The 25,756-nt window shown below is 64.0% G+C and overlaps 1 protein-coding gene across 12 annotated transcripts; it reads right to left on the bottom strand.

Moving 5' to 3' along the window:
- Positions 1 to 1,891: 1,891 nt before the first annotated feature.
- On the bottom strand, positions 1,892 to 24,173 carry CAPN15 (calpain 15). Of its 12 annotated transcripts, XM_036915712.2 has the most exons (14): positions 24,026 to 24,161; positions 16,221 to 16,513; positions 8,572 to 8,788; positions 7,318 to 8,103; positions 6,319 to 6,527; positions 6,061 to 6,244; positions 5,759 to 5,982; positions 4,995 to 5,120; positions 4,764 to 4,916; positions 4,292 to 4,453; positions 3,991 to 4,217; positions 3,662 to 3,828; positions 3,412 to 3,590; positions 1,892 to 3,358 (listed from the first exon to the last, which is right to left on the bottom strand). In XM_036915712.2, the coding sequence occupies exons 2-14, from the start codon at positions 16,400 to 16,402 to the stop codon at positions 2,962 to 2,964; spliced, it is 3,213 nt and encodes a 1,070-aa protein (XP_036771607.2). In that variant the 5' UTR covers positions 16,403 to 16,513; positions 24,026 to 24,161; the 3' UTR covers positions 1,892 to 2,961. The 12 variants fall into 12 exon arrangements, with proteins under 12 accessions (XP_036771607.2, XP_036771596.2, XP_057343729.1 ...); XM_036915701.2 differs by having other exon boundaries at positions 7,318 to 8,788; positions 24,026 to 24,162; XM_036915709.2 differs by having other exon boundaries at positions 3,141 to 3,345; positions 7,318 to 8,788.
- Positions 24,174 to 25,756: the final 1,583 nt, after the last annotated feature.

Below are 25,756 nucleotides of genomic sequence, written 5' to 3'. Positions count from 1 at the left end.
ACTGGCCGAGCAGCGCCTGGGGCTGGCAGCAACCATATGTTGGGAGAGGAGCTGTGTGTAGCTCCGCGGCCCCTGGGCCAGGCCTTCCTGAGCCTGTCACAGATGATTTTCCCTGCCTGAGTGGCAGGCCGGCCCGCGGGTGGGGCGGGTGGGGGCTGTGGAGCCGCCGTGCAGGCTGCAGGTCTTGGCCCCCGGCTCTCAGCCCTGGACCTGCCCTCCAGGTAGGCCCAGGATCCAGGTGCTGGGCCCTGAACCTGACCCCCAGGGTCTCTCTGGACAACCTCCCACCCCTGCTGCGGCCACCCCTGTGGTCAAGGTTGGGGCCCCCAGAAAGATCTGGCTGGCTGGTGGGGATGCCCCCACCGGGTGGTGGGCAGGCAGCCAGAGGTGCACACGGGCCGGGCGCCCCAGGCAGGCGGGAGGGCCCGGAGCCTGGGTCCTGGCAGCCCAGTGCCCGGAGTTGCTTGGGGGTGCGAGGCTGCGGCTAATTTGTACACTAAGTGCTTCTGACAGGGACGCCTCACAAGTGAGAGCACACCGCTGCCCAGCCCAGGGAGGCCGCTGTGGCCAACAGGCGGGCAGCCAGGCAGCTGGGTGAGAGACTGGGAATGGGCCGTGGCGGGACACAGGCCAGCCAGGGCCTGGCACAGCCAGAGGGAGCTGGGATGCAGGGAGAGGAGGGGGAACAGGGAGCCGGGGACGAGGAGCCCCAGTGGCCGGGGAGAGAGACACACAGGGGGTGGTGGCCAGAGGCGGCAGCTGGGACCCGGCGAGGAGGGGTGGCCCCTGGCCCTTCCCAACCTGGGTGGCTCCCATCCAGTGCCCCCACGTGGCCTGGGTCCAGATGCTCTCTCCTCCCCGTCCTGCCCAGCACCTCCTGTGGGTGTTGTGTCTAAGGCTCCTTCCCGTGGGGCCCCTCAACTCCTCCCACATCCCTCTGTGCCCCCTGGGACTGGGGACACCCTGTACCGGAGTCTGAGCGGGGAGGGTGCCCCTGGCCCCACTGATGACAAGGGCATCAGGCCCTGGCTGCTCCCCTGAGTTCCGCCCCCCGGGGCCGTCCTGGGGCTGGAGGGATGTGGGGGTCACCGCAAGGGCAGGAGCAGCTCTGTGCCCAGGTGTGGGTGGGGAAGGCTGGTCCCACCCCGCGGGAGGCCTGGCACCCCTGCGCAGCCGTGGTGGAACAAGGCAGGCGTCTGGGCGCTGAGGTGAGATTTGCAGTGGCAGCTCCCTGCCGCCCAAGGGCCGCCCGGAGCGAGCACTGCTGGTGGCTTTAATTGCATCCGCATCCGATACGCTGACCTGTGACGGGCCTCTCACACCCAAGTGCCGGCCTCTGCACCCCAGCCCCCACTCAGCAGCCCTCCATCTGCACAGGCAAGCTGCTCCAGGGGCCTGGCCTCGGCCACCACCCTGAAACGGGAATGGCTCCCTGAACGGGCGGGAGGGAACTTGGGGCCGACTGGGACCGAGCAGGAGTGAGGAGCAGGGCCACCACCTGCCACAGATGGAAACCTGTCTCGTTGCTCAGCCCCTTGCCCCGTCTGCCCCCGCCCGGTGACTGACAGATCCAGACAGGCCGCCTGAACACAGATGTCTCGCTGCGCAAAGCCACACGTACGGGTCGCCCTTCTGTTGGCATGGGGCTGAGGCCGCGTGAGGACTAGCCCACTGACCGCTGCAGGGCCTGGCCCGAGCCTCCACTCTGCCTGGTCCTCCCTGGGGTGCAGGCAGCCAGTGAGTAGGGCAAAGGCTCCTTGTGGGGCTGACCTTGAGCACCGGCAAGCCACCCCCAGGTGCCATCACCTGGCAGGCCTAGGTGCCCTTCTGCCCATGGAGAGGAGGCATGGAGCTGGGGACCCTGGAAGGGCCTGACAGACAGGAAGCATCATTACAAAACAGCATTTTTATTTGGTCCATCGGAGCCTGAGTCTGGGAACACCCATGGAGTCATCCCTTGGGGACAGGGCCTGACGACCGATAAAAGAGTCTGTCAGAAGAGCCGGCCGTATGTACAGGGTTAAAAATATTCACAGCTCAGAGTAACAGGAGGCAACGTAAAGGAGGCCCAAGGGGAGTGTAGTGCTTCCCGGTCTTCCCCAGGTGTAAAATCCCCTGCAAGCCCCACAGGGAGGGAGGGGACGTGGGCAGGCCGCCTGCCACCTGGGGGCTGCAGGGCAGTGAGGCTTGGCAGCACCCCAGGAAGCCGGCCTCAGACATCTGCAGGCAGACACTGACACAGGCCCGGCTCAGCCAAGCGGCAGGGACGACAGCCAGCGGCTGCCCAGCGTCCTGGGCTTCTGAGGCAGGCCCGAGAGGGGCTGCGCCTGTGTGCGCCAGGACAGGGCTGGCCAAAGGTTTCTGTTGGACCCTAGTCCTCCTGGCAGAGGTCAGGTGATGCTAAGGACAAACCACCTCACCAACAGCACAGCTGGGCCAGGGCCCAACCTGCAGGTCCTGCCTGACCTGCTACCTGGGCCTGCAGACCCCAGGCATGGCTTCGATCCTGGTGGGCACTCCAGGAATTGCATAGTGTGGCCAAGAGGCAGTTGGGACCCACCCCATCCCCAGCCCCAAGCCCATGCTGCCTAAGACACATGGCTGGGAACCCTGGGAGCCCTGCTTGCCTTGTTGGGGGGTGGGGAGATGGGCTCTGGGGGGCAAGCTGGGGAGAGAAGGCCCCTCCCTGACTTTGTGCCCCTCATAGGGGTGGTCCCTGCTCACCATGGGGTCCTGGTGTGACCCCCTCACAGGGGTAGTCCCTGTTGTTACCTGGGGTCCTGGTCTCTGACCCCCACAAAGGGGGTGGTCTCTGCTCTCCTCCCGGGGCCCTGGCCTTGCGCCAGCCCAGATTTGGTTTGTGAATGGAGCTTTTGGCTGCCGCCCCGAGGCAGGAGGCTCACCAGGAAGGGGCGGCCTCACCTCGGCCTGGCAGTCTGAACCCGACCCGAGGCCAGCCAGTCAGAGCGCCAGAGGCGCGGGCTCGAGGTATTCCGCGGGCGGTGGAGGCTCTGGGCAGGAGGAGGGGCAGGGAGGAAGGCCCAGGGGGGCTGCACCAGCACCCAGCGGCTCCCCGGGCGGGGTCCTGAGATTCTGGTTCAAGCGTCCTCTGCTGGAGTCTCCCTGGTAAAGTGCGTGTAGGGGGCGGGCAGGCGAGGGAGGGGCAGTCACAGCGGCCGGGGCCCATGTAGGCCAGCGACCTCGGGAGTGAGTGGGGGGCTGTGGGAGCCCCTGGAGGTGGTCCAGTCGCTGAGGAAGGCCTGGGCCGCCTTGCGGTGTGCCAGGCGGTGGGTGATGGAGAAGCCAGCGTTGCCCTCCAGTTGGGACAGGATCACCAGGACCTGCCTGGGGGAGGCGGCTGGTGAGGGCCAGCAGGGGCCGGGGGCAAGGGAGGGGCAGTGCGGGGCCCACCTGTGCAGGGGCGGCACGCTGTCCTGGGTGCGCAGGCTGCCCCGCGTGGACACCACGTTGAAGCTGTCCGAGCAGTCGCACTGCACGTGCAGGTAGGCCTTGGGGTGCCGGTTCTCCACCACCACGATGAGCCCCGCCCAGCCATGTGTCAGGTAGTAGCAGGTCATGCCCTCACGCCCCTGGACACAGGCAGAGCACGTGTGGGCTGGGCAGGGCCTGCCCCCCCTGCCCTGCCCGGGCTCCGGCCTACCTCGTGCCGCTCCCCCCGGCTCTCCGTAAGCAGGATGATGGCGTCTGCCAATGTGGTCGGCTGGGCCTCCACGGGCTCCACCATGACCAGCCTGGAGCTGTACACGGCCAGCACGTGGCCCGGCGGCTGCGGGGCACAGCGCGGGGCGCCCGCGGGGGGGCTGGAGGCTGTGAGGGGAGAGTGCGAGTGAGGGGGACAGCGGGTTGGGGCAGAGCGTAGCGGTCCCCCCGAGTGGTGGGGTACACGGGCAGGGGTGCGGGTGGGGGCGGAGTGGGGCTGGCGGTCCCCCCGGTGGACTGGGTGGGGGCGGGACAGGGTGGGGCGGTCACCCTGCGCCGGGGCGCCTGGCGCGCCCGGGCTCCAGTGGTTGAAGGCACAGCACACCACGGCGTACTCGCCGGGCTCCAGCATGACGTCACAGTTGACGAACTTCTTGACCGCGCGCTTGCTGTGCGCCAGGAGACGGCCCAGGCTCAGGCGGCCGCCGCCGCCAAAGGACGCACGGAACACCAGCACGCACAGGTCCAGGAGGTGGCTGTCCACCGAGTCGGAGCGCCTGCGGCCAGACGCAGGTCACGGGGTGTGCCCCTGTGGGCCTGGCCCGCCGCCGCCCTCGCCCTTGCCGCCCACCTGCTGCCCTCCTGGAACAGGGCGAACTCCAGGGACGCGCGCTCCAGCACGGTGAGCGCTGTCACCCCCACAGGCCCGCTGGCCGAGCGAGGGAAGCGGCCCTGCACCCGGGCCTCCTGCCAGTCCGAGTGTGCTTTACAGATGTCCACCGAGTCGAAGTACCTGGGCGGCGGGAGGGCGCCTGCTGAGCGCACCTGCCCCGGCCCTGCCCCCCCACCTAGGACCAGTCTGGGGAGCCCTGGACACCACCAGGGGGCGCTGGGCCGCAGCATGACCCAGGGAGGGCAGCGCCCTGGCTGAGGAAGCCGCGTGGACCCCGTGCTGACCCGGATTCCGGAAGGGCCCGGGCCCTGGGTCTGGCAGGAGGGCATGGCGGGCTCGCCAGGGCAGGACAAGTGAGGGCAGAGAGGTGGGTGGGGCAGGGGAGGCACGGGGCGGTTGCTGGGCACCGCTGCTCAGAGCACCAAGGTACCTGATGAAGTCGCTGTACTCCATCCAGAAGACACCCTCGCTGCTGCCGTGCGGCATGAGCTCACCGCGCAGATTCCCAGGCCAGTGAGGCCACTCGTCCGACCAGCTGCCATTCCAGGAGAAGCGGCCCCAGGGGTTCCGGAGGCGCAGCAGCCTGAGGACCACAGAGCTGAGGCCCAGGCCACCCCCAGCACCCCCAGCACCCCGCCCTGGCGGCCCGCGGCTGGCCCACCTGGAGCCCTGGACATCTCGTACGTCGAGAATGGAGTAGGCATGGCGAGGACGCAAGCCCAGGCCCTCGTAGGTGGCGTCATCCACTTTCATGTTGCCTCCACCACAGGAAGCGCCCATGAGGAACCTGTGGGCACAGGGGGCTCGCTGGACAGGGGCCCTTGAGCCAACAGGAGCTGCACGGACCAGTGGGGCTGTGGGAGTGGAGCCCTCCCTGCCCTCAGGGAGGGCAGATCCTGGGGGCACATGGAAACACAGGAGCCTCAGGAAGTGCTTGCTGCCCCCCCTCCCATGACCTAAGAGCTCAGGGCACAGTAGGCCCGGGTCCCTGGGAGGCCGACGAGGCTGACTGGTCCTCCGGCTCAGGGCCGTGGCCCTCTGAGGGGGAGCAGAGGTGCTGGGTGTCCCAGCACCAGCAAGCCATTTCTCCCAGGCCCAGGGTTTTGGGTACCCTCAGACATGCTGTCCAGTGCATGCCGGGTCCCAGAAAAGTGGTTCCTGCTCCCACCAGGTGCCTCTGAGGGGTTGCTCCACCGGGCTCTGCGCAAGTGCTAACAGTCATCACAGGCCCGTATGAGGCTGATGGGGCTGCCGGCCAGGCCTTGTAGGGGGAGCCAGCCTGTGCCCAAACATCTCGTCAACAAGGGGTTCAGGTCAGAGGGTGCCAGCCCTCCGTCTCCCAGTGCTCCAGGCCCTGGCCCGGCTGGCCCCTCACCTCTCCTCTCCTCCCAAGGCCTCTACCACCCCAGCACCCGCCCCTCTTACCCAGCCTCCTTAGAACTCAGCATTTTGGCCCAGATGAGGTCAGTGTCAACGGGTTCCTCGCGGGGGTTAGTGGAGCTGACCTGCAGCGCCAGGCTCTCACAGGGGGCGCCGGTGAGCGTGGCCAGGCCTTCGATGGCGCGCCCTGCCTGGAGGGCAAAGTAGGAGCCGTGCAGCTTGGCCAGCGCCTTCTCGATGAGGGCCACCCACAGCTGCTTCCGCTGAGCCTGCAGGAGGGGCTGGAGTCACTAGGCCGCAGATGCTGCCGCACGGCTGATGCCCGCCCACACCTGCCACCCTGCCACCTGTGAGAAGAGGAGAAAGCCGGCCTCATCACAGGGCAGCATGTCGTCCACCAGCACCGTAGTCCACGTGCCGTCCTTGCAGAGCCGCACCTGGTAGGCGCCCTCTGCACACAGGCTGCGCGTGACCATCACCTGCTCGACCAGGTCAGGGCGCTCTGCCAGCACAGCCAGTGCACTCAGGAACCTGCAGGGCCAGGGCCTCGCCATGAGCATACCAGAATGCCCACGCAAGCCCCTCTGCAGGCACCTGACACTCACCAGCAATTCCCAAGCAGCCCCTGCAGGATGTCTGAGGGCCGGAGAGTGTGGAACACAGACCATGAGGTTCCGTGGTCCCTGAAGACAGAGCAGTTGATCTCGTGTGGCCGAAGCCACTGTCGCACACGCTGCTGGACGCCGTCACCCGCAGGGAAGCCTACAGACTCAGGCCCGGGGGGGAAGCTGTCATCCACAAAGTTCACGCTGTTCTGCAGAGACCGTGGCCACACTCAGACCGGGCTGGGAGGCCCAGGTCCAGACGCGCCTCCCTTCCCCTGGCTAGACCGGACCCACTGCCCAGGCGAGTGCTGAGATGCTGCCTCAGACCCAGAAGGAAGGGGTGGGTATGTGCACAGCTGCCCTGACCCGTGTGGAGGGCTCAGCTGGGCCTCATGTGACCCATGATGGCTGGGGGACCGTAGCCAGCCAGGATGTGTAGGCCAGCGATGCTTCTATGGGAGGTGTGCCCTGGGGGAACTGTGTGGCCACCAGCCTGGAGGCCACAGGAGGGTGGGTGTGGGGTACGGGGAACCTGGGTGGCTCCAGGATAGAAGGGGAGGCCTGGCTGGGACAGAAGCCAGGATACAAGCCTCTGGACAGACTGGCGGGTAGCAGATACCCCTCCAGCTGACACAGGGGTGGTGCCACGCTGGACCGGGCCACAGCCCCACCAGCAGAGGAGCACGAGTGTGTCCCTGCCGTTTCGGCAGGTCTGCTTCTTGGCACAAAGCCTCCCTGCAGCTTCTCCGTCTGTGGGAAATCATGCCTGAGGGGGTCAGGGACGCTCACGGGCACAGCGAACGGGCAGGTGCAGCTGGTCACGGTGAGGTGAAGGGCAACTCGGTGTCCCGGCCCGACTTCAGAGGGTGGCGCCCCCTCACCACAGGCCCCCCCACCCCCGCCCTGCTGGGAAGGGCAGCAGTGAAGACAGAGGAAGCAGGGGGGGCCTTTGGGGGGTGGGAGGGACAAGGAGCCGCAGGAGCAGCTGCCCCACCTCACCTCGCGGCAGAAGGCCACGATGCTCTCCCAGAGTGCGGTGGCCTCGCCCTCGTCCGTCTGCCTCCGCTTCTCCACGTGCACGCTCGCCCTGCGCCTCAGGGGTGCGGCTCCCCGGCGCTGGGCCACCAGCACTTGGGGCGTGTGGCAGGCGGCACAGTGCTTGGCACGCGGAGCGTTGAGCAGAGTGCAGGCGGGGCACGCCCACTGGCCCATGCGGTCCGGTGCTGTGGGGAACAGGCTGCTGGCCTTGTGGGCAGGGCAGGGGCCGGGCTTGTCGGCGCTGCCATCCGGACAGCGGGCAGGGGGTTCACAGTGCTCCTGGAAGCCATGCAGCTTGCAGCAGCCACACGCCGTGCACCTGGGCGCCGCAGTGGGGTTCTTGAGGGTGCACTTGGCGCAGGACCAGGTGGTGAAGTCGGGACTGGAAGGGCTGGCTGGTGTGTAGCGCACCGTGTCGCCGGCCAGGTCGATGGCATCGCTGCCCGGCGAGGCGCCACAGGCCCCACAGCATGCAGGGCTCCCGGGGCTGGGCGCGGAGCAGGAGCTACACCGACGCAGCGTGGGGCTGGCACGCAGCGTGGGGCTGGCCTGGGGCGCCTCCTCCTCCAGCACGCTCAGCTGCTTGCTTGACAGAAGCTCTGCCAGGCAGGGGGCCCCGGCTGCCATTGGCCCCAGGCCCTGCGGGGTCCCCTTGGGGCCTGCAGAGGATGAGGGCTTGGTGGCCTCAGGCACAGGTGGCTGCAGCTGTGGGGGGACCTCGCGGCGGCTGCGAGGCACAGGGTTGTTCTGCAGGGTGGGTGAGAAAGGGCTGAAGGGCGGTACTCGGGGGGGCTCCTGGTCAGTGGCAGAGGGAGGGTCGGCTTCCATGCCCTCCCCAGGCTGGGGCGGGGCAGGGATGACATGGAAGCCTGCAGGGGCCACAACTTCAGGGACCACCAGGGCCTCAGGAGGAATCCTGGGCAGTGAGAGTTTCCGGGGGCCCCCACAGGCAGAGCAGGAGCTGGCCACAGGCGTGTTGTGCAGCGTGCAGCGCTGGCAGGCCCAGCCACGCCCGGGCTCTGCTGCCCCCTTCTCCTCCGCGGGCTGCCCCCTGGTCGGCTCCAGGGCTGCTAGCCCCGCTGTCCGCACAGGACCTGCCTCTTCCTTGCAGCTGCCCTTGGGCTCCACCAGGACAGTGGGCGGCTTGGGCTGGACCCCGTTGATGACAGGCAGCGGGGAAGTGCCGGACACGGGCTCTGGGGCAAAGCCACACACCTCGCAGGCCCCTGTGCCCAGAAGGTTGCGGAACGTGCAGCGGGCACAGGGCCATTTCTGCTCCTCCACACTGAGCCGCAGGATCTGCTCAAGGTCAGGCTTGTGCCGAGGAGCCTCGCAGATGGAGCACTGGCGCCGGCCGGCCGGGTTCAGAAAGGTGCAGCGCGTGCAGGACCACTCTCCAGCCGCGGCCATGGGCCCGGACGAGCGCGTGCGGCTGGAAGGCAAGACCCCGGTCAGGGTGGGCGCACAGGACGGGGCCCAGCCTCTGCCTGAGACAGGGTGTCAGGCTGGTGGGACCCGTGCCCTCCGGGCTGTGAGATGTCAGGCCCCAGCAGGCAGCCTACGAGTAGCTCAAGGACTCAGAAGGGAGAGGCCTCCACAGCTCTGTCCCCTGACCCCTTCTGGAAGTGGACATGGGGCCCTGATGTGGAGGTGGGCCCTGATGAGTTCAGGACACAGTAAGTGACCCTCAACAGAATCAAGGCGTCTGCAGAAAACCACAGTGAACACTGAGGCTGACAGCCTGGCTGCCTCCCTCAGGACCAGGGGCTCAGCACTGCCTGTCAGCACCGGGCTGGTGTTCCAGCCGGGCAACCAGGCAGGAGAGGTAAAAGGCATCCAACTGGAAAGGAAGACACAAAATTACCTCTATTAGCAGATGACATGATTCTATATATAGAAAACCCCAAGAATCCACAAAAAACCTACTAGAGCTAATGAATGAATTCAGCAAAGCTGCAGGACACAGGATCAGCACACAGACATGAGTTGTTTTTCTATGCCAGCAAGAAGCAGTCTGAAAAGGAGGTGGGAAAGCAATACCACTCACCAAGACATCCAAAATAATATAACACCTGAAAATAAATTTAACTAGGGTGAAAGACTTATACTCTGAAAACTACAGAACATTGCTGATAAAAATTAAAGAACACCTAAATAAACGGAAAGACATCCCATGCTCACGGATCAGAGCTCACGCAGCCATGGCAACAGCACCACCCTGATGGGCTACTGATCCAGTGCAGTCCCTACCGAAATCCCAAACGGCCTCTGTTTCTCGTTTTTTCAGGGGTGGAAAAAAGCTGATTCAAAAATCCAAACTGAAAGTCCCCCCGCCAAACTAGCAAAACAATTTTGAAAAAGAAGAAAAAAAAGTCACGACAGTAAGGTACAGGCATCTATGACCAATGGAATAGAATCCAGAGGCCAGAAATAAACATGAAGTGATGTGATCAAGTGACTTTTGATAAGGGTGCTGAGACCATTTGGGGCGAAAGGGCAATCAACACACGGATGTAAACACTAAAGAATGAAGCTGCACCCCTACCTCACACCATATTCAGAAATTAAAATAGATCAATGACTTAAATGTAGGAGCAAAACTATAAAACTCTTAGAAGAAAACAGGTGAAATTTCATGACCTTGGATTTAGTGATAGACTACTAGATATGACACCAGAAGCACAGGCAGATGGAGAGAAAATCAGACTTCACCAAAATTAGTAATGCCCATGCTTTAAAGGACATTACTGAGAAAGTGAAAAGAGGACCACTAGACTGGGAGAAAATATTTGCCAATCATGCATCTAATAAAAGTCTTATATCCAGAATATATAAAGAATGCTTACAACTCAATGAAAGACAAACCACCTGGTTCAAAATGGGCAGGGGACTTGAACAGACATTCCTCTCCAGAAAAACATGGCGAGTAAGCACATGAAACATGCTCCACATCACCAGCCATCAGGGAAATGCAGATAGAACCACGAGACAGACCCTCACACCCACTGGGATGGCCAGAATCAAAGTGCAGATGACGACCAGCGCTGGCAAGGGTGTGGGGAGCTGGGGCCCTCCCTCCACTCCCGGTGGGAACGCGGGACTGCACATCCGCTTCGGAAACTGGCCTGGCAGGTGCTCAGAGCCGCCATAATGACCAGTCCTCCCACCCTTGGGTCAGACCCCAAAGAACTCAGAACTAGCATTCTCACTCACACTCACATTGGTACAGATCTGCTCACAATCCTCCAAAGGTTCAAACCCAAATGCCCATCCATGAATAAAGGGATAAAAGAAATGTGGAATATTATTCAGCCACAGAAATAAAAGATTAGGATACATACACTGTGGATGAACTTTGAAAACGTGTGAAGTGAAAAGCCAGAAACAAAAGGCCACGAGCACGGACCCCACCGACACGGAGCGTCAGCACAGGCACATGCATGGGGGCAGGAAGCAGCTCGGTGGTCCCCAGGGCTGAGGAGCACAGGGCTTCTGGGGAGGTGAGAATGTTCTGGAACTAGGCAAAGGCGATGGTTGTACCATGACACAAATGGACTAAATGCACTAAAGCATTCACTTTGAATCAGTTTCACGTTAAGTGAATCTCATCTCAAAAACAGCGTGGGTACAGGGAAGGGTAAGGCCATGGATGGCCCCCCCCGCATGCGGTAGGGGTCCCTTGACTCAGGGTCACCTGCAGGGTTCCCTAGCCCAGCTGCCTCTCATTTTAGTGTTTCTGGGAACTTGACAGGGGCCAGCTCTGATGTGCCCACTGGGGACAGTCCTGCCCAGCCAAGGACAAAGGCTCGGCCCCAAAGCCCTCCTGGCCCTGTGCTAAGGCCCCAGGACTGACCAACTCCAGCTACCCCAGTAGTCTGGCTGACAACCCAGTCCCTGGGCCCTAGTCCAGGCGGCATAGCCTGCTCTGTGGGGGCTGGGCACACTCCACTTACCAGCCCACTGCTGTCAGGCCCTGCAGACCCAGCCCTGCCAGGTGGGGCTCAGAGCACAGCAACACACAAACCCTGCCCTCTCATGGCGCTCAGCTTGGGGTGCTGGGGGCCACGGCAGGTAAGACCAACTCTGGACCTGGCAACTCACAGGGCTGTGCGGGGCCGCAGGCAGGCTGCCTAGCCTGGGGAGGTGGGAGACGGGGCAGGCCCCCACTGGCACCACTGTGTCCTGAGCGGCCTGACCTGAAGCTCTGGGAAAGACCCCGGCAGCAGGCCCCTGCCCTCCGGCAGCAGGCCCCAGGCCCAGAAGGCCTCTGGCTGCGCGTTCGGAGCACAGAAAGTCTGCTGCTGAGTCTGCACTTCAGGTGCTCGGCAGACCCTCTGGCCCTAGGCCTGGAACACGGGTTCCTGCATTCCAGGCGTGCCGTCACGGATGTGGCACGTCCCGTGTCGCCAAGCCTGTGGCAGGGTGGTGGTGGGGCCACGTGGAGGCTGCCTGGCTCCCAGGACCCCGCTGCTGGTGTGCAGACCACCCTCCCGGGGGCCCCTGCACAGCTGGCCCTGCAGGATGCTGGGAGCTGTGGGACACAGCCCCTTGCTGGTGGGCTCTCAGGCACTGGCCTCCCCGCCTTCTCCCCGCCGGGCCTCTGCTCCTTGGGGTGTGGAAGAATGGCGCGCAGGCCTGTGGTCCAGGAGGGGGGCTCCGGTTCCCCCTGCCTGAGCTGGGCGGGTCTGGGGTGGGGCGGGCTGCTCCCTCCGCCTGCCTCTCCAGGGCCCAGCTAGGTGCGAGGGGCTGTCTCCTGCACTGCTACAGCTGTTCCGCCTGGCAGATGAATCAACTGTTCTGTACAGAAAGGCATGAAGTTTGCATGTCTAATGTTATGTTTGTGCCAAACCCTTCAGGTTCAGGAAGAAAAAAAGTTCCTCTTCACAAAAAAAAACCTCCCTTGAGCAATGAGATCGTTTCCCAGGGCACAGAGCGAACACTGTGATGCCGCCTTCTCAGCACAAGCGGCCAAGGCTCACGACTGCCCACAGCCTTGCCTACAGGGGGCAGTGCCAGGTCAGTTTTGGCCCTGGCTTCCTGAAATTGGCCTAGAGATAACCAGTACCCCCCCCACCAGTCAAGGTGTGGGGCACGGCGCGAGCCCACGGGCATGTGCATGCACACGCTGGGTCCTGGGCAGCCGCCACCCCAGCCCCAGGCTCCAGGGACTGCCACTCACCTGGGCACCCCACCTGCCCGGTACAGGGGACTGAAGAGCTGGCGGGCCACTCAGACCACCTGTGCCTGACAGGGGTCTCCAGACAGAAGACTTAGGCCCCTGTGTCCCCCAGGAAAGGTGGCCTATGGCCCTCCCAAGCCACACCCATCCTCAGCTCCAGGCCCCTGGTGGTCCCAGATGCACTAAGCAAGGAGGGAGCCCAAGGCCCGTTCAGCCTCGTGCCCACCAGCTGGCCAGTCCCTGGCTAGGGCCTGGATGAACACAAGACATAGCGTCCACTGGTCCTGGCCAGCACCCAAGGACACCGGTGAGACATGGCAGTTTTCTCAGCTGTGCTGGCGGACAACGCACCTCAGGAAGAGAGTCTGGAGCTTACAAAAGGTTTAAATGAACCAGGCATACAAACAAAATTTAGCCCTGTGGCCAGACAGGGCAGAATGAGCGGCCACTCGGCTGGAAGGAGGCCCCCAGGAACGGTGGTGGCGGCACAGCCACAGGGCTCCCAGGGCAGGTGGCAGGGCTGGGGGTCAGTGACCTAGTGACCAGAGAAGGCCTGAGCAGGGGCACCCACCTCCCTTGGCCACCCCGACATGCTGCGGAAGCCAAGTGTTCAGCAGACACTCGGTGAGGCCAGACCACCAAACAGCCTGCAGGTAAGACACTGGCACCAGGAACCCAGATCAGACCAGAAACGCGATGTGAGAGGCTCCCAGATCATGCGGCACTCACGGAGACAAGCCCCTATTCCGGGGCACAGACCGGTCACACCTTGGGAGGAAACGGGCTGCTCTTAGAAGGCAACTGCGTCACTCCTTACAACAGAAAGGCCGAGGCGAGCAGCACACCGAGGCCACTGTCCGGACAACGCCGACACCTAGTACCTGCTTTCCCCCCGTTACCTTGGGAGTGGCCAGCACTCCATTCGATTCAAGAGGGAGGCTATGCATTTTATTTAAAAAATAATAATAATAATAACAATAATAAGGGAGAAATGTGGGATCCACATATAAATCAAGTATAAAAATCAAACGAATATTCACATTTGACCTGATTGTTTATAGTTCATAATGCGTGATCAAAACCGAAAGCTTCTGTGATGACTGCCCTTGTACTGTTCACCATGTAACTTATTCACTATGTAAGAATTTGTTCACCATGTAAGAACCTGTTCGTTATGCTTCAGAAGATTGGAGACTGTTGAGAATTTGGCTTGGGGTTGATTAATGATTGTGCATTGAGTCCCCTATGCAGAATTTTATTGTTGTTAACAACCATTTGATCAATAAATATGAGAGATGCCCTCTCAAAAAAAAAAAAAAGAGGGAGGCTCTGGGGTTGCTCTCAGGCATACTGCAAGTCCTGTGTGCTGTGGACACGCATGTTTGCAGGAACATGGAGGTGGCCTGTCCACCACGGGGTGCAGCCTGGCCTGGGGACCGCATCTGCCTCCCCAGGAGAGCCGAGGAATACTCGGGTGTCCACACGTGAAGACCTCAGTCAAGCCAGCGGGTCTGAGGATGGGGTCCTGGGTAGGCCATGCCAGGAAGTCTGGACACCCCACCAGTTGCAAGGAGGGCTGCCCGCCTCCGAGGTCGCCCTCAGCCAGCTTGTCCTCCTCGTCGTCTGTGTGTCCCCAGGGGAGGCCCAGAGCCTGTGGCTGTGATGTCGATGTGGATCCCTACTGATTAAGGACGGTAGCCCCTGGGCCACGGCCTGGCAGCTCCTGCCCCAGCCTGGCTGGCCACCCCAGCTCTCCTGGCTTCCTTAGGGTAGCGGGTGCAAACGGGTGGTCCTGGCCAAGAAGGTGGCATGTCTAGAGGCTGTTCGGTGTGCAGTGGGGGCTGCTGTCCATCCCAAGGCCCCAGCAGAGTGGGGGAAGGGTCCAGAGGACTGTCCCCTGTGCATACACTTGCTGTCCCCAGACTGTGACAGAGTGCTACATGTGTGTGTACCTGTGCTGGGTGTACACAGGGGTTGTCCTTTGGGGCCACGTGGCCACCAGCCTCTGCCCTCTTCCTGACGCCTGCTGGCCAACTCCCCACCCTCCCTTCTCATCCCTGGCCTGGGATTTCCACTGCTCCCAGTGGCAGATGGGAACTGCATGAGGTCCAGGCCTAACTGCAGGGCATGAAGGGAGGCCACTGCTCAATGCCCTGCTGGGAGGAGCCTGGCAAGAGGCCTAGAGAATGAGAGAGGGCGAAGGTCACCAGGAAACTGGCTTGGCGGCCTGTGCCCAGATCCGAAGTCTACACACACACGGCCTCAGAGTGCTCGGCACGGCCTCCAAGGAGGGGGCCGCCTGGCAAACCCCACAGGGTCTCAGCTCAGCTGCCACTCAGCGTCCCTCCCGGGAACCCAGTACTACTCCGAGCCATCTGTCCCAAGGAAATAAATAGAAGTAAGACGCTCAGTGGGTCAAAACACAAAAGGCACTCAGCATCACGAACACCAGGAAGTACAAGCCAAACCTCAGCGAGGCCCAACCCCCACTCGGATGTCCAGCGTCAAGGGGCAGGGAGACGTGCTGCCACGTGGGGAGGGATGGCAAGATGGTGGGGCCGACACCTGCTCAGAAGTCAGACGCCGGGAACCGAACCCCAGCAGCTGTGCTCTAGTGCTTGACCCAAGAGGGAGAAAAACACGTCCGCACAAAACCTGTAGGGGGCCGGTCCAGCAACATGACCCAGAACACCAAGCGGAGACAAACCGGATGCCCAGTGACTCCGGGGCGGATAACCAGAATGTGGCCCGTCCACATGAGCTGAGACTCAGCCATGAGGGGATGCGCTCTGCGTGACACCCAGTGACAGAAGCCCGATACAGGGAAGATGCACCACGTGACTTGTCTGCGTGGAAGCAAGGGCTGTCTGGGATGGGAGGGACCCCAGGTGCCCAAGGGCCGCACTAACTTCTCCCACTGGTGCCTCAGCTCCATCACCACCTTAACATCCCCCCTGCTGCCCGCTGGCCCAGGACATGCCCGGGGCACACAGATACCAGGAACTACCTCACACAATGGAGCTGTGCCCTAGGGAAGTGACCTCTGAGCCCAGCCCAGCAGGTGCCTTTGGGAGGGAGAGGGTGCCTGGACCCCCCAAACCCAGGCCTGGGTGCCCCTGAGGCTCGCAGCCCCAGTGCCCCTCCATCCAGCGAGGCACAGGGTGGGTGAAGGAAGGCCCGACCCACCCAGACCTGAGCAGCGCCCCCCGCCAGTCAGCCCAGCACTCCTGAGGGAGGCTCTCCTGCGATCCAGCAGACAGCCTGGGCATGGAGGCCCGGGTGAGCCTGGTGCCACTGCAGCGGCAGGCAGCCAGCACGTGATCTGCCGCACAGCCCCAGGCCAGCAGGGCAGGACAGCACACAGAGGGGCCCTGAGGTCCTGGTGGGGGCCCAGCCAGCATTCTCAGCGCGTGGACCAGCATCAGCACCCCCCACTCCCAAGCAAGCAGCCGCTCTGGCACCAGAACCAGCCAGCCCTGGCCCCGCAGGCAGGGTGCACGTGCCTTCCAACCGCCTCCAGCCAGCCAGCCAGCCAGCCAGCCAAGCCTCCCAGGACGCAGCAGCCTGGAGAGAGTCGCCAGAAGAGGAAGCAGAGAAGGGACCCTGCTTCCCTGCCGAGGAGGGGGGCGCCCTGACACAGCCACACACTGCTCTGCAGACTCCTGGGGCCTCCTCCCCTTCTTACCTTCGGGCCCGAGGGTGTGGGGGCAGGTGCTGCCGGGTGACCAGTGTGCCGCCCCAGACAGGCGCCCCTGGGCCGCTCCTACACCAGTTGGCAGCTGCCGGAGGCCCTGGGTAGGGAGGCCCCCCAGGGAAGCCGTGGTCCGACTCTGTCTCGGTGGCCAGCGAGGAGGCAGAGCTCCCCATGGCCCCCGCAGTGGCCGTGCTGAGAGCCGGGCCTGGTCACACGCGGCCGGTGGAAGGCGAGGCAGAGCATGGAGACAGGGCAGTGCCCACGCGGGAGACAGGGTGGCCGGGCTGGTCAGGCACACAGAGATAGACAGAAGAGAAAGAGGACAGCATCACACGCAGGGCCAGGACTGGGGTCACAGGCAGCCCCTGCCCTGCCCTGACTCCCCCCACTCCTGAGAGACACAGGGGAAGGCCGGCCGTGTCACCACCTGCTGGGTTTTGGGGTGCGGCTCTGCCCTCAGTGAGAAAGAGATGATCTGATTTTGGGGACATTAAGTCGAAGAAGGAAAGCGCAGAAGGAGGCGCAGCAGGGCTGATGCGGCTCTCCTGCCAGGGTGTGGCCCCCACGGGCCCTTCTGGAGGAAAAGGGGCTCCCGGGCCAGAGGCAGTGGGCGACCAGGAGGGAGCTGGGGGACTGGCCAGGCTGCAGGCAGGGGACCATTGGGTTCGGGGAAGATACCCGCCCACCCGTGGGTCTGTGTCACCCACGCCAACTTCCAATAGCTGCAGGGACCTGGGGCTGGGGGACCCTGGCTCTTCCTGACACGTGGTCCACGCCACGCCCAGGGCACGTGGGGGGGCTCCCTGCCTGCGCCGGAGAGTGGCCACAGGACGGAAGCCTGGGCCCCTGTGCCCTAAGAGCGTCAGTCAGCTCGGCAGCCATGCCACAGTGGAATCTGCCCGGTGGGCCTCCTGGGGTGTGGGGCGGGTGGGGCAGGGCAGAGCCGGCCCTGACTGGTTGGGTGGCCCTGCAAGCGTCCCCTGTCAGGTCTGCCCCAGCACGAGCCGGAGACCCGAGCCCACAAAGGGCTGTCTGCCACCCAGTGGGAGCCATTCTCGCACAGCCTGTGGCAGAGGTCAGGTCAAACCAGTTTCAGTCACACACCTTACAGAACCCAGCACACCCAGAACAGCACTGTGCCACGTGAAACTGAGACAGATCCACATGTGAGCTTCGTGGACAGGCCACACCCTGGGGTTAGCAGTCTCCAGGCAACGCCACAGCACTGCTGGCTGACGCCCACAACTGGGGGTCACTCAAGACCCCGGCCTCGCTCGTGATTACGGCTGGACAACAGAACCCCACTCCACAGCAGAGACCCTCATGGGAAAAGGGTCCACTCCCCTTTCACAGGCAGATCCCGACAGGTCAAGGGCAGGGCAGGGGAGGGCTTGAGTCAGACCACGCCCAATGGAGGTGCCCACAGAGACCCACTCCTGAGAGGGCCCAGAGCCAGTCTGTCCTCAGCAAGAGCTCTGGCTGTGTCCACCGTGAGGGCAGAGGACGGGTAGGGGGCAGACGGGGCCGGCTGTAGTCGGGGCCAGCACCCGGCAGTCTGACGCAGGCAGAGCTGAGGGTGACGCTGCCCCAGTGCAGTGAGGACATGGCTCTGGGCCTCTGGGGAAACCTGCTGGCCCCAAGGGCCTGGCGCTGCCCAGAGTACGAGCTCCCCCAAAGACCCGCCTGCTCTCCACCAATACCCTAAGTAGGCCCTCAGCTGTGGGGCTTGAATCAGTGATGTTGTGGTGGCTGCCAGGCCCTGCCTCTGCATGTGGGCAGAGCACGTGGCACAGAGCCCCGAAGCAGCTGCATGCACCTGCCCCTGACAGGCAGGGGGAACCAGCCCCATGGATTCCACTTAGGGCAGCCAGAGGCCCGTGGGGGTGGGCCTACGGCAGGGTTTTAGCCTCTCCTGGGAGAGGAGAGGCCGACGGGAGGTGGCTGGAAAGGCCAGAGAGGGAATCCCAGGGATGAGGGCACCCCAACACCCGCACACCCACTGGGAATGGTGAGGAGCCCCTGGGAATAAGACCCCGCGGAGCAGTGCCCTGGCTGGGCAAGGCGCTTGGCCAGCCACCGGCACAGCAGAGGCCCCCAGCACATGAGCACTGGCTCGTGCCCGCCAAGCACCCATGCTGGCCTCACTGCAGAACCAAAGGGCCGGGATTGGTCAATGCTGCCCCCAGGCTGTGCCCTGAGACGGAGCTGCAGACACAGCAAACCACATTCTAGGCGACAGGCCTGGATCTGCCCTCTTCTCCTGCAGGGCCCCGGGGTGGCTCCTCCCCTCGACAAGTGCACATGGATGCTGATCCCGCCTGCCTGCACGCTGCCCCCCTGACCAGTGGACACCCACCAGGCCCCGGCCCGGCCAGGCAGCTGTAGGTGCCTGGATGTGGCAGCAGCCCTGCCCATGGGGTTCAGTGGTTGTGCCTTAGGAGGAGCACGTCCTTTAGTCTCTGGCATAAGCCAGAGTGGACGAGGGCAATGCCAGCCTCCTGGGTTGTGGGAAGGGGCCTGGTGCTGAGGTGCAGCATCTCAGGACAAAGCACTGCCCCCAGCCCCCAGCCCATGTCAGCTCCTCCCTGCCGTCATTTGGGAATGGCTGCCCTACATTTAAACGGGACAGTGGCCTATATCTTTCACTGCCCCAAAGGACAAGGTGCCAATCAGCAGGGGCTGGCAGGCCCGTCCCCCAGCCCAGTGAGGTGTGTGCCCAGCATGACACTCAGGACAGCTGGGGACTGTCCCTCAGAATGACGGGGGCATGCAGGGCCAGATGAATGGACCCCTCCTCGGTACCCTGCATGGGGCACACCTTTCTCAGTCACAGCAGGTGGGGCCCAGTGGTAACATACCACCTCACCTGCCCTCCGGGGCAGGTGCTGAGTCACAGGGTCACGGGCCTGGTGGGCACTTCCCTGTGGGTAGCAGGTGAGTAGCTTCCACCAGTAAGGAGATAACCTGGCAGGGATGGGGTGAGCTGATGCCCAGGAGGGGCAACTGTGGCTTGTGAGCCAAGAAGCCTGTAGGCAAGAGAAGGCCACAAAGAAGATGGGGTGAGCCACACCCCAGGTCCCCATTGGATGCAGAGGGATGGAAGCACCACGTGCCCGGGACAAGCCTGTACGGGGCTGGCAGCACAGGCTGTCCCCAGCGTTAGCCCATGGGGCACACACAGGGTGCCCGAGTCCCACGTGACATGCAGTACTAACCTTGTCCAACGCTCCCCTCACACACACGGTGCCCGTGTCCTTGTCCACACCGCACACACTCCCACCGTGGCTAATTCTCCCTGGGTGGGTCCTGACCACACACGCCCAGGACAAGCCTCACTAGGTCTTACTGAAGAGCCATCTCCCATCTTGTACAAATGGCGCATTCACAAACCACAGTAACCCCAGCAGGTCCCTGAAATCAGCCCTGAGACGGGGACATGCAAAGAGCCATGGCCTGTGCCCCAGCCCATGCCTGCCTGGGGGCTGCTGCCTGGGCAGATGCTAAGGAAGTGAAGCTCCTGCCTGCAGGGGGCCGACTCACAGCTCCCGCCCCAGGACAGGAAGGGCAGCATTCCCCTGCAGCCCTGGGGCTCAGGCAGCTCACCAGCCCATCCCCCTGGGGGTGGGGCGACAGCGAGGCCCGGGGTCAGGGATGGGCCCTCCTGGACGTGAGGGTTCCACCTGGAGGCAGCACCAAAGGGATGGCAGACAGGGCCTGGTGAGACCCTGTTATCGGCCTTGCAGGGCTCCCAGGAATGACAAGCCCATGGCCAAGCCCCAGTTGCCTGGCACGGGCAAGGCCACAGCAAGCGGCTCTGTCAGCGGTAGGGTCTGGGTCGCGGCACAGGCCAGGGCCATGCTGAAGGCTGTCCCTTGTCTGCACATACGGGCTTGCACAAGGAATGACCCTTGGTTGCCCTGGGAACACTCCCTGGAAGGTGGCCTGGGGCTTCATCACTTTAGAAGCTGTATCTGCCCCTCACTTGGAAGAGGCCCGAGCACGTGCGATGTGGCATGTCTCAGCTGGCTCCCAGCTGTCTGGTCCAAGGCCCCTGGCCATTCCTGGGCCATCGAGGGCAGCAGATGGGGTTGTTCAAAATCCCAGGGCCCAGAGGACAGGCCTCCTGCCCATGTGGGGCTGTGAGGGAGAGGTGCCCAGGTGGGGCAGGACGCTGGGCAGGCAGCTTGGCAGCCAGAGAGACACACCTGGGCGCAGGCCGGGCACCACCTGCCAGGGCAGCAGCCACTGCTACGGGCCAGGTGCTCTGCTTCCTATGTGGCCTCGGGGAGGGGGTGCACTCACATCCCACGTGTCCCCCCTGGGTTAGGGCTGCTTCCATTTGCTCACCGTCACCCTCAGGAGAACCGAGCCTGGCCATCTGTTGCCTGCTGGGCCAGCCCAGTGGAGCAAACACCTGACAGTGCGGACCTGACAGGCGGGCTTGGAAGGCTCTGCTGAAGGTTGCCCCAAACCACCCGAGAGGCAGGCACAGCGCCAAAAGGCAGGGTCCAAGTGCACCCAGCACTTCCTGTCAGCTCGAGAAGAGACGCGCCCAGCTCCACATCGCCCTTCCACATGTGCCTCCAGGCAGTGGCCCTTCTCGGTCACGTGCTGGGCTCCTCGCCACTGGGCTGCCTGCTGACCCCGGTCCCAAATGGCCGGTGCCCATGGCTGAACTTGCTCCATGTCCAAGGCCTCCCTTTCAGGGCGGGAGCAGAGGTGGGCCTCTCAGAACCACTCGCAACCCTGAGGAGCTCATGAGGGTCCCAGGGCTGCCTCCAGGGGAGTGGGGTCACTCCTTGCCCTTCCGTCTTTGGAGTCATATGCCACCTCAGCTGGTCATGGAAAAGGAAGTTGTTCTCCAGGATGGTGTTGTCAGGGAAACCTCGATGGCCCAGGAATGGCCAGGGGCCTTGGACCAGACAGCTGGGAGCCAGCTGAGACATGCACTCTCGGGATTTGTTTCCAGCCCCCAGATCCCGTCCCATTTAACGGTGATTACTACTTCTAGCAGTAAAAGGAAAGCACCAACGGGCACTCTCGATTTTTGGCACTTCTGTATGCCAAGTGGTGGTGGAGCAGCCTGGTGACCTCTTGCCTCACAAAGCAGGTTTCACGGGGGACACGGGGCCTTCGGTTTGCCCCAAAGGGAGGCAGACGGTAGTCAGGGGAGCCATGTGGCTCGGGCCTCACAAGCTCAGGCCTCTCTGTAGCCCCCTCTTTAGGAATGGCCAGGTCCCAGAAAGCTCCAGAACATGCTGCCTTTCTTGCTAAATGTGGAGAGGAGAGGAACCGGCAATGGGCAGCAGGCCCTAGAGAGTCAAGGTGTATTTAATTCCAAAGGGTGACTTTCTTGAGAAGCTTGGGCGTGGAGGTAGTCAGTGTGAGGCAGAATCCCCTGCTTCAGGTTTGGGTGCATGGAGATGGGCGAGCAGGAAGCCATGACACAGCCTTCCTTCAGACACAGACACGCTGGGCCACTGCCCAGAACAGCTATCCACCTGTTTTCCTCCTGATGTCCTGCAGCGCCGTCCACTAGGGAGCTGCTGAGGCATGATGCCATTTGCTAGGATGGGAGGGAGCCCGAGCCCCACACACGTGCCTGGGGCTCCTGTGAACTCACCCCTGGTGTCACTGGGGTGATGGTGCATCACTATCTTCCCTCCTGTGGCTCCTCCTGCAGCATCAGGAGGCCCCGTGCTGCCCCTCATGGGGTCTCTGCACTGGGCTAGGACACCCCTCTGTCCTCCACAGCCCCTGGCTCTTGAGCGGTGATGTGACCCACTGAGCAACACAGGGTGGCAGGGCAGGTCTCCAAGCCAGAGAGGTGGAGGAGACCAACATCAACCCACGGCTTCCTTCCAGTTCATTGAGAGGGGCCGGGGAGTCCACTCCTGACCCCCCCAGAGCTGGGGGGTGCCAATCCGGGCTGCTTCGCTTGAACTTCAGAGCCAGGGTGACCAGAGCTGCCTGTGGGAACAGCTGTGAGAGCATGCTCACTGACACTTGCTCAGCATGGATGGGTTAGTGTGCTGGGCACCCACCGAGGGTCAGCTTGACGGGATGATGCCAGGGGTCAGTCTCAGCAGATCTCCCAGACTTTTTTAGCAGAGTGGGAAGTAGGGAAGGCAGGGGAACCTGCATCTGTGCCAAGTCTTGCAGAAGTCAGGTGAGAGAAATGTGATCACATTCTTGCTCTGGGACATTCCCAGAGGTGCTGGGCACTGAAAAACGGGGCGCAAGGCAGCACCAAAGGTACAGAGCATGAGGAGGTGTCCGTGCAGCCCAGGCAGGAGAGGAGGGCAGGATGAGGAACTGGCTGACCCTCGAGCCTGCTCTACCCAGAACGGCCATGACCGTGGCCACCTCTTCAGCTCAAGCCCATGAACAATACCTGTAGTTTTCAAGGATTTTTAGGCAGCAGGATCCTTCTCTTCAACGTGTAAGACAAACACAGCAGGCGGTGTTATGAGGAGGTAGAAAAGACAACTTTCAGGCCACAGACCCGCACGTGTAGCCTCAGCTGCCGCCCTTTGGCCCCGGTCTCTCATCTGCAAAGCGGGGCTTCACCAGGGAGCTGCCCATGCGACAGGCCGGGAGAGCTTGCAGCGAGGCGCTCCGGCAGATGTAAGGCCTGGCCTCTCTGGTGAAGGGCGGAGGGACGTGAGTGGGGCAGAGGCGCCTCCACCAGGGCAGGAGTTGGGCGTCTGGCCACGTCCTGCTCTCGGAGCGCACTGTCTGAGCAGACCCAAGCCCCGCGGCTGTAGGTCCCTCTATCCTCGAGGTCCCTGGGCCTCGGGCCCAGGAGCGCTAAAACTTGGCTCTCGGGTCACGAGGTCAGAGGTCCACCTGTCCAGGGGAACAAGCTCCAGAGATACTCAGGCTCAGATGGGAAGGGGTAAGAGGGGTGCTCCGCCCGGGAGACTGGGCTGAGAGGAAGTAAGACCCGCTCCACCCCAAGGCCAGGCTGCGCGGGCTTCCTGCAAGGCTGCTTCCTCGGCCGGGCCCCTGTCCGTCGGGGGTCCTCCTTCTGTGACTTGGGCCGGGGAAGCTCTCTCTCCCCCTCTGAACCACTCAGGAGTGGGGGAAATGGAGCCCCCCCACCTCCTCCCACAGCCCGGGGACCCCCGAAGGAGGGTTTCTCGGGAGGGGCACGGACGGCACTCAGCACCCAGCTAAGCCCGCTCTCCCCAAAGAACGCCGAGGCCTACGGGACCCCAAACTCCCAGGCGTCTCTCTCGGGTTCGTAGCCTCGGTCTGGTCACAGATTCCGGGGCGTTACGGAGGCCCTGGGAGGGAGCCCGGCCGGGGTCCCCTGACGCCACAACGCGGGCTTCCGGGCCACGGCCGCGAGGCCCCTCTGCGGGCGCCAGGAAGGGCCGATCCGCCGGCAGCCGGGCAAACGTTCCCAGGGACCACCTTCAAACTTCCGCGTCGCTCCGGCGCCAGCCCGGAGCAGCAAGGAAGAGAAAGCTGGGGGCCAGTGGGCACCGGGGCCGCTGGGGGTGCGGCTCCGCGGGCCACGTACCTTAACGCGCCCGGCTGGGCGCTGCCGGGAGGTAAGGGCACTCAAGGGCAGCCGGGGCCGTGGCCGCCTCCGGGTCCGAAGCATCCTGGGGCTGGTCCCTCCGCGGTCCAGGCGCCCCGGGTCCCCACCGGCGACCCTCGGGCAGCGACCCGCCCCGCCCGGCCCGGCCCGTCTCCGGAGGCGCCGAGAGGCCCAGCCCGCGGGCCCGGCTCTGCGGGGATCCAGGCCACGCCTCCGGTCCCGACCCGGCCCGGCCGGCGGGACTCACCTCCGCAGCCCGGCGGTACCTCCTCAATCCCCGCGGCCCGGGCGGCGCGGCCCCGGGCCCCCTCGCCTGCGCCGGCCGGTCCACAACTTCTGCCTCCGGAGGGCGGCCCCGCTGCCGCCTCCCGCGCCAGTGGCGTTGCCGCGCGCCCGCCCCCTCCCACGCCCCCGCGTCCGACACCGCCTACGCCACCTCCGTAACGTAGCACCCGACCAGGCCCGCGGCTACGGCGCGCCCGGGGCGCACGCGGCGCTGAGAATCGGGCGCCCGGACTACGGCTCCCAGAGGCCCGCGCGGCGCCGCTAGCCGGAAGCTCGGGGCGGTGCCCCGCTCGCGAGGCAGGCCGGGAGCTGCAGACCTCCAGGCGGCTGCCTTCCGCCGGCGCGACGGGCACCCTCCAGGAGCCGGCCGACGTCGCGGGCCGCGCCGCCCTCCAGAGCCGCTGGAGATGACGGGGCCCCGGGCGACGGTGCGTGCTGGCTCGGCTCGGAGAGGCGGCGGGACGCGCCGACGACAGGACCGGCGCCACGGCTCCCAGCGCGCCCTGCGCGGGAGGAAGGGGCGAGGCCACGCCCGCCAGGCCGCTGCGCTTCCGGCTGCCCGCGCGGGTCTGGTCCGCTCGGCCGCCGGCCCGCCGCCCCCCGCTGTCCCTCCGCCGCGTCCTCGTCCGGCTGCCTCACGCCTCGGCTCCCCTCCAGGGCTCGGTCAGGAGCTCCAGCTGTGGCTGGACAGACGTGGGGCGGAGACCCGGCGTTGCCCTCCCAGGGCGACTCGGGCACGTCGCTGCTTCCGCGTCGGTGAAGGAGGGACGCTCGTGTCTGGGCCTCGGGAGGACGCACGGCGATGCCGCGCAGAGCGCCAGCCCGAGTCTGGCAGGCGGGAAGCCCCCTCCTGGGACAGGCTGCCCTCTTTGGGCCCCTCAGGGCAGCCTCCTCGGGCTGGGGCTCTGGAGGTCACCGAAGCTGGGGGACAGGCCCTCCGCCCTCCGCCCCCAGCTGCCACGCCGGGGCAAGATGGGCAGGAAAGTGTCTTCTATCAGAGAGCCTGCAGAGGGGGTGCTGGGACACGGAGGGCACCGCTTCCCGGGCCCAGGGCACAAGGGGAGCCCGAGGAGGCGGGCACTGACCTCACAGGAGGCACCGGAGCGAGGCCCGTCAGCTGCGGGGTTCAGGGAGTGTTTGGCCTGGCCCAGGTCTGCCTCCAGACGGAATGGAGGTTTATGGGCGGGAGGTGGGTGATGTTTGCTCCAGTGCATTGTCTCAGGACGGCCTCCGCAGGACCCAGGGGAACAGAGCTTAGTGTTCCTGGCAGCGTGTTCAGGCCCCAGGTGCTACAGCGAGGACACCCGTGACCCAGTGTGGCGGCCGGGGCCTTAGCTGTGGCCAAGACAGCTGCTTCCTCAGTGCCCCAGGTGACAGGCTGCTTTGGGATACAGGGCTAGTGATGCTCCCGACTGCACAGTGTGTGGAGAGCCTGGGTGCCCAGCCCTTCCCCGTAAGGGGCCAAGGCCTGCCTTCATGGGGGACAGCCCAGTCACCACTCGAGTCCTCAAGGCTGTTGAGGTGTTCACATCTGGGGTGGGAGCTGGAAGCAACAGGTTCCACATGCAGCAGGTGCTGGGGTACCAGAGCAGCAGGACAGCGACGCATCTGTGGAGCCAGCTTGTGACCATCTCTGATGTTCTGAGGCCCAAAGATGTAAATTTTAAATAACTACAAAGCAGAAGGGGGAGTG

Source organism: Manis pentadactyla, chromosome 10 (genome assembly GCF_030020395.1).
Source record: "Manis pentadactyla isolate mManPen7 chromosome 10, mManPen7.hap1, whole genome shotgun sequence".
NCBI classification, from domain to species: Eukaryota; Metazoa; Chordata; class Mammalia; order Pholidota; family Manidae; genus Manis; species Manis pentadactyla.
The sequence above is the reverse complement of the archived record's forward strand: the minus strand, read 5'-3'. Positions and strand labels throughout refer to the sequence as shown.